The following is a 15,779-nucleotide window of genomic DNA, read 5'->3' as shown; positions in this document are numbered from 1 at the left end:
TGGAACCACTCGCTCAGGGCTGCGCCTAGCTGAGGTTTGAAAGTCCTCAGGAATGGAGGCTCTGCAGCCTCTCTGCGCAACACAGTTACATTTAAGTGGAATTCCCGGTGTTTTGTTTGTGTTGCCTTTCAAGTTCTTTGTGGGCAGTACTGTGGTGGTTCTGTCTTGTTTATTCCCCCTGCCCCCAGTGTTCGTGAGCGAGGATAAATCCTTCTGAGCTTTCCCTCCCTGTGCAGTACAGTCCCAGCTTGACCTTCTATGACACATGTTGCAATCCCTTAATGGTTTTAGTGGCTCTTTGTTGCACTTGCTCCAGTCTGGAGAGCCCGAGGAGTACACAGCACTCTGGGTGTGGTCCGTGGGCGGCCAGATGACCTCCCCGGTGTGGGAGGGGAGAGCTCAGTACATGCTGCTTCCAGAGGCCAAAGCAGTTGAGCTGATGCAGTAGTTATGGTTAATGCAAATGCATCCTTAAGTAGCTTTTGCTGTTCCACATTTGAGCAAAGGTGGCTGTTAAATCTGCTCAGTTTGATGTTCAGTGTGCAGAGCTCTACGACTCACCTGAGCAATTTTAAGAAGACCAAAGATATCACTTATTTTGGACATATGACCGTTCTGATATAACTGTTGTTTTTTTTTGTTTGTTTGTTTGTTTTGGTTTTTTTTGGGTTTTTTTTTTGTTTTTGTTTTTGTTTTGTTTTTGTAGACTCAGACTCTTCACTGTCCAGAATATTTACTGGGTATGGTTATCCTGAGAATACTGAAGTGTATGAAGATGAACTTTATCCTGAGGAGTCATCCAGTGAGCAGAGTGTTGATAGTGAGGTGGAGTTTCATCTCTACAGCCAGATCCACTATTCCCAGGATCTGGACACACTGGAAATGGATGAAGAAGCTGATGTTGGAGAAGGCATGGGTCAAAGTTCAGGTCTAACTGAGAAAGAGGATGCAGATGAGAAACTCCCTGAGCTCACTGGTGGTGGTACTCGGCTTTCAGATGAGCCCGAGGTCATCGTCCTGTCTGATACCCCAGATGATGACAGCATCTACAAAAGCAAGGCAAAGAAGTCAAGGTGCTCTTCAGCTCAAGGTAAAACATGCATCCATCCTGTGTCTTCCACACCAAATCACACCAGAGCTGCTGGGTGTAATGCCCCGTGTCCCCCGGAGTCTGCTGTGGGCACACCAAGGCAGAGAAGCAGCACTAGTGGGAGGCCTGCCCCAGTCCTTCCTGCTGGACCTGAAGCCATGCACGACGTGTTGGTGATAGACAGCAGCTCGGAGGAGGAGAGCTTGATCTCTGACAACGATAACATCGAGAGCTGGATGCTCCTGGGAGCTGGTGCTGATGACACGGATGGAGACATCATGTTGAACCTTGAGGACTGTGCCACTCCTGTCAGGAAAGGTTAGTGCTTTTTATTGGCTTGTTTGTTCTTGTGTGGGGACAGCAATTTGTCTGCAATGATACTGATGTCAGTGCTTGAAAGATGAATGGAAAGCAAACGAGTTCATGGCAATGGATGCAAAGCTGTGGTAAATGAAATGATCCTTATTTGTACCATTTCAATACCTTTATTTCAGCAGCACGGCATGTGGAAGGAAAACAGGCTTTTTCCTGGTAGAAATTTAGAATTAGTATCAGAGTGATTTATACAGTGAACTTTTCAACCTTGCCATGTATTTTGTGTTTCTGAGAGTGCATAAGAAGTTGCTGTGTGCCAGACCAGAGACCTTTCAGCTCAGTACAGGGATGAGCTGTAATAGGAAGGAGGCAAGGGGCAGAGGAGAGACCTGAGCATTTCCCCTGCGTGAGTTCAGCAGGTGACTGCCCCCTCAGCACTCCTGACAGTTTGGGCTGTTCATCTGAAGTTATCTGATTTTTCTCATATGGATTTTGCACTGAATTCAGAGAGGTTTCTCCCCAGCTACTAAAGTCTGACATTTTGATATTTTGATAAACATTCTTCCCCATTGCAGCAAAGAAGGTCCATAAAGGTGGTGGTCAGTGCCACAGAGTTTCAGCAGGTGTCTGTAGTAACCATTGTATGTAACATGCACTGTGTCACCAGCAACTGCAGACTCTGCTGGATGATCAGCCAGGATTTCTTATTGCTCACTGGTTTCCTGGAGCACCAAGGCCATTGCTGGCAACAGCATCCCCTCTGCCAGACCGAGGGAAATCATGACCCAGACAAAGGCTGGAGAAAGAAATAAAGAAGAGAAGTTTATAAATAAAGTAAAATAGACCGTACTTTGAAAGAAGTTGAAAAACCATGTATGCCATAACTTTATTTGGTGCACATGTAAGTGAGGAGGTTTTGCATGACATGGAGCATTCTGTGACACTGATCTGCAGGCTGACTTCAGTGGAGTTTTTTGTCAGAATGTCTGTAAACAGTTCACATGCTGCTGTTCACTTGCTGCTGCTGCGTTGTTTGAGAGGGAAGAGCTGAGGAATAGGCTTCGCCTTCTTCTTAATTGAAACACGTATTTCAGGACCATAAATGTTTGATACCCATCTGCTGGAATTGTGTGTGTTTTTGCATAGCTTAGCACAGCTTGTGGCTGCACGGACTTCTATGTAAAGCACTCTGTCACTGCGTCAGAGGCCCTAATAAGCACACCATGTTTGGAATTCATGTCGTTTTTTCCTCCTTACAAATCTTTTAAAACTTCCTAAGAGTTGCCTTGCAGGTGTGCCAGTGCTGACTGAAGGGGCTGTTAAAAATCAAATGAATGCTTGGTACCCGGGGGCAGTTTTTGCTCAGTTATGCCACGTTTTTGTGACAAACATTGTAATGTTTCTGGTTCACAGTGAATGTTGGCAATAAGCAAGCCACATACAGAGCAGACAACAGGGCTAGAATTTCCCTGCACTGTGTGAATGGGTCACACTGGTCAGAACTAAAATGGTTTTGTAGAGTGTAGGGAATATGAACAGTTTTTGAGATGTTTCAGTGGGAAGTCAAAGGCAGTCATACGAGGTCATAAATACACCTGCTCTTCTCCTACCCTGGTTTTGTTCTTAACAGTAGGTCAGAACCTTCTCCAGACCCTTCCAGATTCTGGTGGGTGGAATTCAAGTAGCCCTGGTGCACAGAAGTTTGGTTTAGCTGCTGGTAGGTATGTGTGTGTAATGAAAACCCAAAACAGCATCAAAATAGTTGTAGGGAAGAGAGGCCATAGATGTTCCTAATGTGCAGTAACTGTAACTTGTTTACTGAGCTTGTATCTCTCATCCTATACACGATAATATGTAACTTGTCCTTGCCCATGGCAGGGGTTTGGAACAAGGTGATCTTTAAGGCCTCTTGGAACCAAAACCGTTCTGGGATTTTGCAATTCTGTACATGACTCTGCTGAAACATGAATATAAAAACTTTCAGTTCAAAGAAATGTATTCTAAAAATATGTATATTGGCAAATTACCCTGTCAGAGATATTCTTTACTCATTCATTTAAAATATTTTGGGACATGCACAGTTCTATTTTCAGGGTTTCTAGAGAATGAGGTAGGTGTTTTGGTGACAACACTATACATAAATTACGATTTTAGAGCCTGTATCAGCAGGGATGATCATAGTGTGTAAGAACTCAGGAAGCCTTGCCTTTGCCTTCTCCTCTGGAACTGCCAGTGACTGCACATCGGACTGACCTCCTGTGCCAGTGCTGTGGTGTTTAGTGTCCAGCTTGCTTCCCGTGGAAAACGGAACTGAAACAAGAGCAGTCCTGCGGTGGTGAGAGCAGCCGGTTGTGTCAGTCATTTGATGAGTCAGTCTTCACATCTGAGCCCCTGAACAGAGATGCTGAGCTCCCACTGCATCAGAAGCAGCTCCTTAAGGGAAGGAACTGAGCATATCTCACTCTGTTCACTCCCCTACACCCCACTTGCCCAACCTGCTCTTGTCTAACAACCTTATTATTTTAATATTCCCTGTAAACAAATAATGCTGTCCTGGTACCTCTAGTGCTCAGCAAGTCTTTCCCCCTGCAGCTCTCCAGCTCCAGTTTCCAGTATCTGATGTGAAGGAAAGAGATGTCATATGGCTGTGGGACATGAGCTCTGGGTCCTGGTGGCAGATCAAGGTTTACCTTCTGGTCCTCACCTGGCATCCTATGTGTCTATGGCTGGTCCACGAGCACCAGTGTTCCATGCACAGATGGGAGTCTTCCCTCCCCTCTGCCCTGCTTCCTTCCCAATGGTTTTAGGTGCTTTTCAGGTTTTGGTTTTGCTTGTCTAATACCACCCTAAACCACAGCATATTTTTGCTTGTACTTCTGTAAAATTCCTGTTTTCCCCGCCAAAAGGCAGGACCAGGTACCTGTGTGTTCCCACCTGTCACTGGTGGTTTTCTTGGCGTGACTGTCAGAAAACTGCCTGATGGCTGCTGTGCTTACAGGGTCCTACCTTCTTCACAGGGTGTTTCAAAAATGGGTAAATCAGCAAATCTAGGTTTGTGGTATAATCTACACTCTTTTTTTTTTTTTTTTTTTTTAAGTTTAGGAGTCCATAATAAAGTGTGCAAAAAGAACCATAACAAACTGTGCCATGCACTACTGCAGAGAATTCATTTTCAGTGTCAGAGTTTCCATGTCTTTGGAGGGGTGTTCTCCCCTCCCACCCTTCTCTCCGCTTTGCAGTAAGAGTTTATATGATAAGAACGTTAATCTCCTGTAGTTGGAAGTCTTTCATCCATTTCTTCATTAAAACCTTCCTTTTAACATATTTCTTCTTCCATGAATAGCTGCAATCCTAATCTCTCCTTCTTTTTTTTTTTTTTTTTTTTTTGGAAAGACAGCTTTCAGAGCTGCAGCATTGATGTCCGGCCACTAAGGGGTACAAAAAGCAATTTATCTTCTCTCTGTTATATCCTTTGCCTTCCTGGCCCCTTTCTCAGAGACTGGGTGTGAATATGATTGCACTCTGGGCTTGGCAAGTTTGTGGTGTGTGGCTGCTTCTGACTCCAAAGAACACTTGTAAAATGAAAAGGAGAAAAAAAGGCGTGTGTTTGAACATTTAATGAATGAAAACATAACAATATGCCTGAAATGGAAAAGAAAATTAATTTGAAAGCATTTAATTTTTGCCTCTTCCCTAAGAAATAATGAAGTCTTCTATTTAGTGGCAGCAACTGCAGCTTACAGAGTCAGAATGGAAATAGTGGTGTCCAATAAATTTGACTTAATTTTTATCTCTGTCAGAAAGGAAATGCCCTTTGTGAACTATCAGTGTTTGGAATGGCTTCCTCTAGACATTGACCTTAAATTTATTTTAACTGTGGGGCACTGCAAAACGACTACAAAATCTGACCACATCTGTATTTCTTTTCTCTGTGCTCTATTATTCAAATCCCTCAGTTTGTTTCTAAATGGTGAAAAGGTGTAAGCTTGGAACAAAATACAATGAGTCGTTTTTTGCTTCTTTTCCCTGACAGCTGCTTTTGAATGTGACCTTTGCATCATACAGTATGTTTTAGTTCTGGAGTCTTGTGATTTGTAGCAACAACCTATTTTTTTTCCTACAAAAATGACTACCATAAGTTTTTCATTTTTCTAGGCCAGATAAGTGTTCTGTAAAGAGTCCCATTTCCCTCTGCTTATTGGATACCCAAGTTGTGGAATCACTGGGTTCAATCTCAAACAAAGTTGCTTTCAGAAGTAAAAAGATCTCCAGGTGGAAATTTCTTCAACAATGAAAATATTTTTATTGTTAATACCTAGACACATTGCCATTAACATGTAGAGGTGTGTGCTGCATTTCTTAAAAGCAGCAGGATTCCCTGGTGTGATCCATGCGCCAGCCTCAGTGTCACCCCAGGCAGGGATTTATGCCGTGGTACCTGGTGGTGGCTCGTCCAGGCTGCCACTCTGGGGGCCACACGCGGTGGCCGTGGCCATGTCCCCGCGCCAGGGGTGGCCTCAGCCCCCCGTGACTCTGCCTGGAGCAGCGTGGGCTCCAGGAGCCTCTCAGGCCAGCTGATAGAAGAGCACGCAGGAAAGCTGTCTGGCTCTAAAATCAGTGTTTTTAGCAGCGGGCTGTGCTGGCAGCCGTGCTGGCGTGGCTGGCCAGCTGTGCCCGTGGCGAGTGCCACCCGGGAGCTGCCCCGGGCAGGCACAGAGGGGCTGCAGAGCAGGGGGAAGCCGTGGTGTCCTGGCCACCCACGGCAGCACAGAGCTGCTGCTGTCACTCCCCCTGCCCGCACAGCCAGCCCGGGGCTGGGGCTGGTTCCCCTTCCCTCCTTGGAGGCAGGGACAGAGCGCTGCTGGGTTGCACCACTGCCTGGGCAGCAGAGTCCCTTCCCATGTGCTGCTGAACCCCCTTGTGGGCTTCTTCTCCCAGAACTGCACTGTGCTGAGCACCATGATTTGTGGGGGTTTTCCTGTGGTTTGGGGGGTTTTCTTCCTCACTTGTGTTTGCTGGAACCCTGCCGTCATGGAAATGTGGTGGGAGTGGTTTGTGCATGGATTCCTGCAGCAGAACGCACCCCGGAGCGGGAGCCAGCAGTGGGAATCCACCTACCCCTTGGAAGATACAACACATGCATATGGATATTTTGATTAAAGAAAAAAATCTTAATCTTCTTCACCATGTTATGTGGATACACTCGAATCTCTTGATTATTTAAGAAAAAAAATTAATAAAACTAATAAAGTTCCTTTGCAAATCCAAAGAGATCGAGGCTAAGCACATCCTGCAACCTGAGCAGCCCCTTGTATCTGTTCAGATTCCGTCACTGCTGTGGACCTGGCTCTCATTTAAATTTCCTCTGGCTTGGGATTGCTGACTAGGTTTTCTGCAAGAGTGCCCATGCTTACATGGTCATATATTCTGTGTGACTTTTTTTTCAATTTTCCCACCTTTTTTTTCCTCTCTTTTGGTGATAGTTCTAAGGGGATTTCCCCCCTCTTCTGTTATCAGTTTGATCTTTCTTCCTTGTCCCTATTTCTTTGTGTTTCTTACAGGCAATAACAAACTCTCATACACAACTGAATTTTTGAACACTGATGGGAAACTGATGTAATGCTTTTGAATGAGAAGTTCTAGGTGTTTAAGCAATTATAAAGTGCAGCAGAGACTATACTGGATACAAAGGACATAGGGAAAAAGTAAAGTTTGAGGTGAGCTGCCAGGCGTAGGTGCCAGGTATAGGGGGACAGAAATCTGACCCTGCCCCCTGCAGCACCACTGCAGTGATGCTGACCACGAGGCAGGGCTGTGTGGTCACTCCTTTCACTTTAAGTCTGGAGGAAATGCAGAAGTAGCTCCTCGGGCTGCTGCAGCACTTGTGCGTGGTCAAGTACACGCATGCCTGTGGCACAGGCTGGCAAGGCCTGGGGTGATGGCAGTGGTGGTCTTTATACCCTGCTAATGTATATAATTGGTATTTCCGGAGCTCATCCTGGTGGGTGCTGTGTGTTGCTGTGGCTGTGTCCCACACGCAGCAGCCCTGCTCCCACAGCCTTTGCCAGGGCAGAATTGTGACAGCAGGGGACACGCTGGTGAGCGTGGATGTGCGCACTCCAGCTCCTCTGCTCAGGGCCCCCAGCACTCCCTGCAGAATTTCCCACCAGCATAACAGTTTTGGTAATCGTGGAATTTGGGTTTAAGCTGTTTCTTTTTACCTGGCAATGTTTAGCCGTGGTAAGGTTTCCCACCTGCCAGGCTCAGCCTCTTCCCCTCTGCGGTGGTGGTCTTTGACTGCTTTTCCTCTACAGCTTTTGCTAACGTCTCCGATTTCATATCATATGTGACATTCCCAGCTATCCAGAATGTGTTCTGTCACGCAATGACATTAGCAGTGAGGAAGGAAGAAAATTAAAGCTCTCTGTCCAGTCCTGGATGTTTGTTGGTGGATGTGGATTGCCGCGGGTAACGTGTCTCCGTGCACTGCTGAGAGCCACGTGGGCAGAACCAGCTGTAGAGGTGTTTCTGTCGCCAGGCTGGTGTGGTTTGGCACTGGTTTGGTGTACTCTGCCATCAGTTTGGTGCTGGTTCTGCATGTTCCTCTGCTGCCTTTGCACAGCCTCAGGTGTGACATGGTGATTGGTGTTCCTTTGTTCACACTTTTGAGGTGGGGGTGAGGGGAATGCCCTCAGAGAGCCTGAGTAGGCCCATTGGAGACAGCAGGTTCCAGTGACAGTCACAAAAGCACCTCTTTGCCCTAAGTGAGCCGATTTCTCTGCACTTTGCTGTCCTGCATTGTGCTGTGTGCGTGGTTGTGGTGTGCCTGTCCTTACTCTGAGCCCCTGAGGCAGCAGGAACAGCCAGGCATCCTCAGGACAAGTCTTCCTCCATCAACTCCTTTAAAACCTCAGCAGCCAGGCGGCGAGGGGGGAGCATGGGGGAAGCTGCCAGATGCTCTTTTCGGTCTCTTTTTGAAACTCTCTGTGCATGGTGGAACACCAGAGCCGGCTGTACCCTGCTGGAGCGGGGGCAGTGAGGCGGCGGGTGTGCTCCAGCCCGGTGCTGGCCGTCCCTGCCTCGTGCTGCACTGCCCTTCCAAAGGTAAGACACCCGGCCTGGAACCGTGTCATGTGCTCCTGGGACTTTACCTGGGGGACCCTCCCTCCCCTGGAGGCAGGGATGCGGGGCTGGCTCCCCGCGAGGCGCGCACGCGTGTGAGCGCAGGCACACGGGCGTGCTGGTGTGGCTGTGTTTGTAGCTCTGTGTGTTGGGCGTTTCCACCTGCCTAACGGTGCCATGGCCGGTCTTGGCAGAGAAGCCTGGAGCGGGGAAAGATGCCAGCTTTGGCCAGAAATGTCAGTGGTGTCCCGTAACACGCCCATGAGAGGGGCAGCAGCCTGCCCAGCCCTGGGGTCCGTGTCAGGGGCTTCAGCCAGTGACAGCCCAGCACAAAACTGAGCTGTCCCCTCAGGCTGGCTCCCAGCACACAGGCAAAGCTGGCATCGTGTGTGCTTCAGGCTGAGTGGGCGCGTGCTGAGGGGATGTCCTCACCGGATTTTTAATTATTGTAACTTTTTTTGGAATAAAAAGAGCAGAGAACAGATCCCTCTAACAAATCCGTGTCAGCAGTTGGAGCAGAGGGACAATTCAGCTGGTGTGTGTGTGTCTCACGTGGTGGATCTGTGTCATGTGTTTGTGTGACTGAGATTTTCAGATAGCAAGCCCAAGTGTTTAAAACACACTCTTTTGTTAAAAACGAAGCCTAGAAGCCGAGCTTTGGTCACTCACTTGTGATTTTTGTAGTAGGGAGTTTTTTTCATTTTGAGGAGCAGCTTGGTGCAGGTGAAACACTGCCGTTTTTGTTGTCATTTCCCTAAAAATGGAGTGATGTAGTAGTGGTGGCTGAAGGTCACAGTCCTTTGTGTTTTGCTGTGGTTTCTCTTACGGGATGTGGTGAGTGGGCCCCAAAGGCTGCCGCCGCCAGGGGCCATCGGTGCTGTCACGGCATCTGGAGGCAGCAGGGAGCCGTGGCCGCTGCCCCGGGCCAGGAGGGCCCTTACAAACCACCCTGCTCATCTCCCTGCCAGGGCACCTGCCACCACACCAGGCTGCTCCGTTACCTATCACCTACCCTTTTGCTGGGCCAGCCTTGAGTCGCTAGAAGAAAAATTCTTACCTTGCAAAACAAAAGCAAAAGCATTCTTGAAAATGCAAATGACTTGTTTTTGAGGTGTCAGTGATGTGATTTTATGTTTTTAAACACAAATGACATGTTTGTGACGTATGTCAGTGATGTAATTTTTTTTTTTTTTTTTTTTTTTTGTGGCACACACGTGCAGTCTCCAAAGGACAAAAGATGAAAACCATTTTTCCCTTTTATAGAAATGCACATTTGAAAATAATTTCCCAATGAACTCAAATAATTACAAGGAGCACATAGAATTTTAAGTTTGAAAGCTTGACTAATCCTGAGTGGCTTTGTGAAGCTTGAAATCTGCAGGAATTTGAAGGAGAAAGCAGGCTCTTTAGGAACTGAATTCTTCACAAAAGAAAATTTTTTCTGGTCCTACTTTATTTTAGTGTTGTATGAAAGGATGAGAATTTATAAGGGATAACTTCATTGAGACTATTTCTTTCTAGTTTGGCAAATACCTGATCTCTTTTCCATCAGTAAGGCTGAGACCATTTTCCAGTCAATGTTCTTTCATTGCTACTCCAGTTTTTGTCTTATAGGGAAGAGACTCACTCAAAAAATAGATATAAATGGAAAACATGTCCCAAAGTCCTGGTCAGTGCTTCAGAAAGTGTTCAGATGCAAGAACAGATTATTCAGGTGTTGCTCTTCTATCCTGTAGTTGCTCTGAGAATTTAAGCCTGCAAAGGGAACAACTGGGCAGGTGGGATGTGCAGGTGAGGTTTAATATATCCAATTGGTTGTTTTATTTTTTAATGTTATATTTACCATCCACAAGGAAAACCTGAAAACTACTGTTAAATGTCAGTTCATTCAAGGACACACAAGAGCATTAAAAATGCTCTTCCAGCCTGAATGGAGGATTTAGACAGCCAGTGAGTTCTTTTCAGTTTGTTTTCTAACATTTAGCTTTGTTCTTGTAATTTCAAAATTTGTTAATGAAACAACATGCTACATGAGGCACAATTCTGTACAAAACAAATGAAAAATTGGAGTCATCAAACAATTCCTATCCAAGAAAAGAAAAAACCAAAAGTAAGAAAATCAAAATGACATCAAAGATTCAGTATCAGGCTGTTTTCACCCAGCCCCACACTAAAAATTCTGAGTTCTAATTATTGACCAATGTCAACATTTAATACACAATTAATAGAGAAATATCTTTAGTATTTACACAAATAGTAGTGTTAACACAGATCTTCAAAATAATACTTCATTGTATCTTTCCAGAAACAATTATGCTACCTGTGTGCCTTTGATCTCTGTACACTCAAATTTTATTTAAAAAAATTAATCCCTGTATATTTATTTACAGCAAAATCTTTGCTCTTATGCATATAGTATCTCTAATTGCACAAATGTTAAATGTTCTAAATTACATTTGTTGCTTCTTCTTTGGTTTGACTCTCCCACTCCTGTTTGGTTATTTTGTTTTGTTGTGTTGGGGTAGTTTTTTTGTTTGGTCGTTTGTTTTTTTTTTGTTTTTTTTTTTTTTTTTTGTTTGGTTTGCGTGGGGTTTTTTGTGGTTTTTTTTGTTTGGTTTTTTTGGGGTTTTTTTTGGTTGGTTTTTTGGTTGGTTTTGTTTGTTTGTTTGTTTGTTTTGGTTGGGGTTTTTTTGTTTCATTTTTTCTTTTTTTTTTTTTTTGGAGAGAAATTCCTTGAAAGACATGATGACTTAAAAACACTAAATAAGTTGGAAGGAAAAACAGGAAAAATCCTTGTTTCACCACAAGTTGGGAAAAGCACAGTAATGATGACTTTTTCCTTTAACAGAAAGGTCTCACTTTCCTTCTCTTTGGGAGTTTTGGCAACAAGTAATAATGAGTAATTCACAAAGACTTTGGCACGAGTTGCTTTGGAGACTGAAAAATTACTGGTATCTCACATATCTGCTCTGTACTGGAGAAGTTAAACTTTTGGGTCTTTTCAGTGCAGTCACAGGATCTGTGTTAGGAAATATGTCTTATTGCTGAAGTGTGGTCTCGGGATAGGTGCTCTTTTCATTTTGATACTGCCACATTTCGTCCTGGGCTTGAAGATGAATCCTCAGTCCCGGGAAAGGAGAGTGGCAGAAGTTGTGCTGGGGCTCTGCGTGCGTCCCACAGAGACAGAGTCAGTCCTGCTGCCCCGTCCCAAGGCTTATTTCTAATCCTGAAGGAGGCAGAACACTGCTGGGGTTTCTCTAGTGTGCTCTTCTTTTTTCTCTCTTCTTTTTCTGATTAAAAATTTATTCACCTCTTTCAAATTCAGCCAGTGAGTTACGGTATCATCCAAAGTGCATTAAATGCCCTCTTCCCACCTTGCCAAAAGGTGTATAATTCTACCTTCAAGAGTTCAAATTACACTCCTTGGCCTTTTTGCTCTGTCCCCAAAGTAATCCCCTGACATAGTTTCAAATAACAGGGAGCTCATCTTTGGAATTATGCAGGTAATACCTTTGGTGGCACATGTGATAGTTTGAAAGATACTGTCAGGTTATTATTTAATTGGAATACTGGCAATGTCATATTTTTAAATTATTCATGCTTTTTGAAAACTATGTGAAGACTAGAAAGCAGCCAGCTGTGTAGTAGCCTTAAAATGTACATTGGTTATGACAGTTTAAAAAAAAAAAAAAAAAAGAAAAAAAAAAAAAAAAAACAAAAACCAAAACAAAACAAAAAAAAACCAAAATCACACCAAATAAGGAAGATGAAAGAAAACAGTTATTAAATGCCATTTTGCAGGCGTGAGTTATTTCCCATGGCTGATTAAAGAGCATCTCCTGAATTGCGTTGCTTGAGGATGTTCAGTGTCAGCAAATTTGAGGGTTTGTGATGTTTAGGGCTTATTGCATGTGTGGGTTGCTAAAGTGTCATGCCTAAGGACAAAAGTGTGCAATTATAAAGACATCTAAATTTCACACCTTTGTAAAACTAAACTGCTGAATTTCCTGACAAAAACCATTCCAGCTCAGCCTCGGGTTTTGAGCACAAGAGGTCTTGGATGTGGCAAGGATCTCACACGTATGGAAGAGCAGAAATCCAGCTCAGTCTTAGAAAAGCAGGGTATTTGGCTGGGACCTCTGATTCCTAAACAAAGCTGACCCTGCAGTGCACGGAATCCCTGCAGGGCAGGTGACCCAGAGGATGGCATTACCTCGGGAATTAGCATCCCACAGCACAGGGCATCCCCAGTGCAGCAGAGACTCCTGCAGAGGCTGCGCGGCACTTCAGCCTTTGAAAAGAGGAAATGCACTACCCAGGAGGCAAATTTTCAAGTAAACTCTGACAGAAATGTGTTATTTTTTGCTCACATTTTTTAACTAGACGCACTTTGAGTGTGCATTTGGCTGTGTGTGGGCGAGGGGGATGCTGAGGGTTTGGCGTGTGTGCCTGTGGAGGCAGGCAGGGAGGGAGGGGATGCTGCCCGGTGCAGGGGACAGCAGGCACAGCCGGACTCAGGGCTCCTGCCCGGCCCAGCCGAGTGGGGAGGCTCTGTTCCAGCCGGGAGCTGTGCAGGCAGCCGGCAGAAGGGACTGCAGGGGCCTGCAGAGCCGGCTCCGGGGCAGGAGGCAGCGGCGCTCCCGGCTGTGCTGCGGCCCCTGGCGCTCAGCTCGCCGCGCCAGCCCGCCGCCGAAACAGTGGTGGCTCATCCGATGGCTAGGAAAGGAAAATCTGCTTGCTTAATGCCAGGGCTTCCTTAGTTCTAGCCAAGACACATAACACACACTGCTAAGTAGCTGGTTCTATTATTTTTTTAAATCAGGAGAACGATAGTAAAACTTTCAAAAGCTTTTAATAGCAAGGATGTTCTCACTGAGAAACTAACTCCAGTAACAGAAATTACAAAGGCTAAACCTTATTTCTGGCACTTAATTTCTCCTTTGCAGTGCGTTCTGATGAGGCCCACGCAGTCAGAGCCTCGGGCAGGATGTGCTCCTGGCAGTGCTCACCTGCTCTGTGAGCCAGCGTGTTGTCATGATCCCACCAGGTGTGTGCTGACACAGGTGTGCTCATGATGTGGTGCAGGTGGCCACCTGAGGAGCAGTCATTTTCAGGTGTTCGTTGTCCCGTGGGTCTGAGGCCTCCTCTTGGCTTCTGTTACTGCTGCAAGAGGAAAATGTAGTACATGAAGGAGATTTCAGTGCATGTCCATTTTCTTTCATTTTGGCTATCGCTTCTGGAATCCTGGCTGCCCCTGCTTGAGGTAGGTCAGTACAAGTAAGAGACACACGTATAATTTACAATTACAACAGTTTCTTGTGGGTCTAATGATAGCTCAGACTATAAAATTAGTGACTTGAGTGAAGTTCTTCCTATTTCTTTCTATATTGCAGAGATCCCCTTAAACCAAATAAATTTGTCGGATTTGCGAGGTAAAAGTCCTGTACTGCTCTTTGCAGAAAGAAATAATAGTGCTGAAGTGATGTTCTTTCAGCCCTTGCATAGCTGTGAGGTCAAAGCAGACAAGCACGGTACAAAACTGTCCTCCAAAATACTAGAAAAATATTTCCTGGTACGTTATTGTAATTGAGCGTGGATTCTGGAAGCTAAAAGTCTTAATTATGATTAGTTTCCTGTCTTCACTATGGCAGATTTCTTTTAATTTAAAAACCAAAAAGGAAAAAAAAAAAAAAGATAGTTCTTTTCTTAACTAACTCGTGAATTTTGCTAGCAGTTGCTTCAGTTTGAGGTTACTCAAAGTGCTGTTCTGTTCCATCATTAATGTGTCACTGAGAGCTGTGCTGCTGTTTTCAGTATTAATATCCTGATTTTGGGGAGAAACCAATTTTAAGACACAGTAAATGCAAAGGAAATTAGGATAGATGCAAAGTTTAATTTATGCATTATTTTGATGCTTGCAAATGTGTTGAAGACTGGAAAATAATTGCTTATCTTTTTAAGGGAATTTTTAGTTTTCTTGAATATGTGACCTTACATCTGAATTTTAAACTTGATAGCATTTCAATGCTTTTGCAATAATTCTGGCTAACTCTTGTTTCCTTTAAAAGGGAAATTATGTGCAAGAATAACCTTTAAGTATAGTTACTAAGTTGAAGAATCAAGTATTTGGACTTTAAGCAGGGCATTTTTTTATAGCGAGTACTTATCTCTAGTACTGTTACATTAGTTGTAAAGAATATATTACAACGTATCATTGGAAGTTACTCCTGAAGAATTTTAAAATAAATGTTACTACATAGTACACCTTGTCTCAAATGCAGATATTTTTCAGGACTTGGTTCTCGAAGCTGCCTGGGCGGGACGGAGATTGATACATCTTGCCTGGTTGAGACCTGTGATGTTGTTGTGTAGGTTAATGTTTTTTTAAACACTGAGGGGGTAAAAAAACCAGAGGAACAAACAAAACCCACACAGACAACTAGCACTAAAGAAGTAAAAAAGTACTTAGAACAATAAAACCCACTGTTAAAATTGCCCAGGCATTTAATTAATAATCTGAGCAGTGTGCAGTGAATGCACACTGAGAACAGCAGGGAGGTTTTTGTTCAGCAGAACACTCACACGTGCTTGGCCTCAGTTGCTGACCTGTGTCCTCTAGATCCAGGGCTGTGGCTCACCTGGCTACACCTGTCTCCAGGGTGAGAATGGGCACGTCACTGCAGCAAGGAGCACTTCAGGGCACTCTGGGAGTGCAAACGCTGGAAGAGAGCATGGCCGTGGGGCACTTTTAAAAAATGGGAATATTTGCTCTACATTTCACCCTGCTGCAACCCCACAGCCCTGCCAGAGCCTTGGTGCTGCCATGCCCTGGGGAATGGCACCACAGGTGTTCTGTGTGATGACCTGGGATGGCCACGTGAGTTGGCACAGGCCTGGGGAGGTTTTAATTTTTCACAGAGTCACAGACTGCTTTGGGTCAGAAGGGATCTTAGAGCCCATCCTGCTCCACCTCCTGCCATAGCAGGGACACCTTCCACTGTCCCAGGTGCTCCAGCCTGGCCTTGGGCACTGCCAGGGATCCAGGGGCAGCCACAGCTGCCAGGACCTCACCACACTGACAGGAAATAATTTCTTCCCGATGTCCCATCTAACCCAGCCTTCTATCAGTGTGAAGCTGTTTTTGATGTCCTGTTCAAAATTGTAATCTATTGTTTGTTTAAAGCTTTGTGGGAGGGGTCTAGTGAAATATCTAGTGAAATATCAAACTCCTCCAAACAGCCTTTCCCAGCCC

General features: G+C 45.0%; 1 protein-coding gene across 2 annotated transcripts in view; it reads left to right on the top strand.

Annotated features, from left to right (window-relative positions):
- Nucleotides 1–15,779, top strand: part of ZCCHC7 (zinc finger CCHC-type containing 7) — a 90,571-nt gene that overhangs the window by 4,166 nt on the left and 70,626 nt on the right. Inside the window, exons 4-5 of one of the 2 annotated variants that reach the window (XM_054003903.1) lie at nucleotides 707–1,090; nucleotides 1,271–1,408. In XM_054003903.1, coding sequence (XP_053859878.1) covers nucleotides 707–1,090; nucleotides 1,271–1,408 — 522 coding nt within the window. Of the gene's footprint in view, nucleotides 1–706; nucleotides 1,409–15,779 lie in introns of both variants that reach the window. The other variant, XM_054003902.1, reaches the window with a different exon arrangement.

This window comes from Vidua macroura, chromosome Z, assembly GCF_024509145.1.
Source record: "Vidua macroura isolate BioBank_ID:100142 chromosome Z, ASM2450914v1, whole genome shotgun sequence".
Lineage (NCBI taxonomy): Eukaryota > Metazoa > Chordata > Aves > Passeriformes > Viduidae > Vidua > Vidua macroura.
This window is presented reverse-complemented; position numbering and strand designations above follow the sequence as displayed.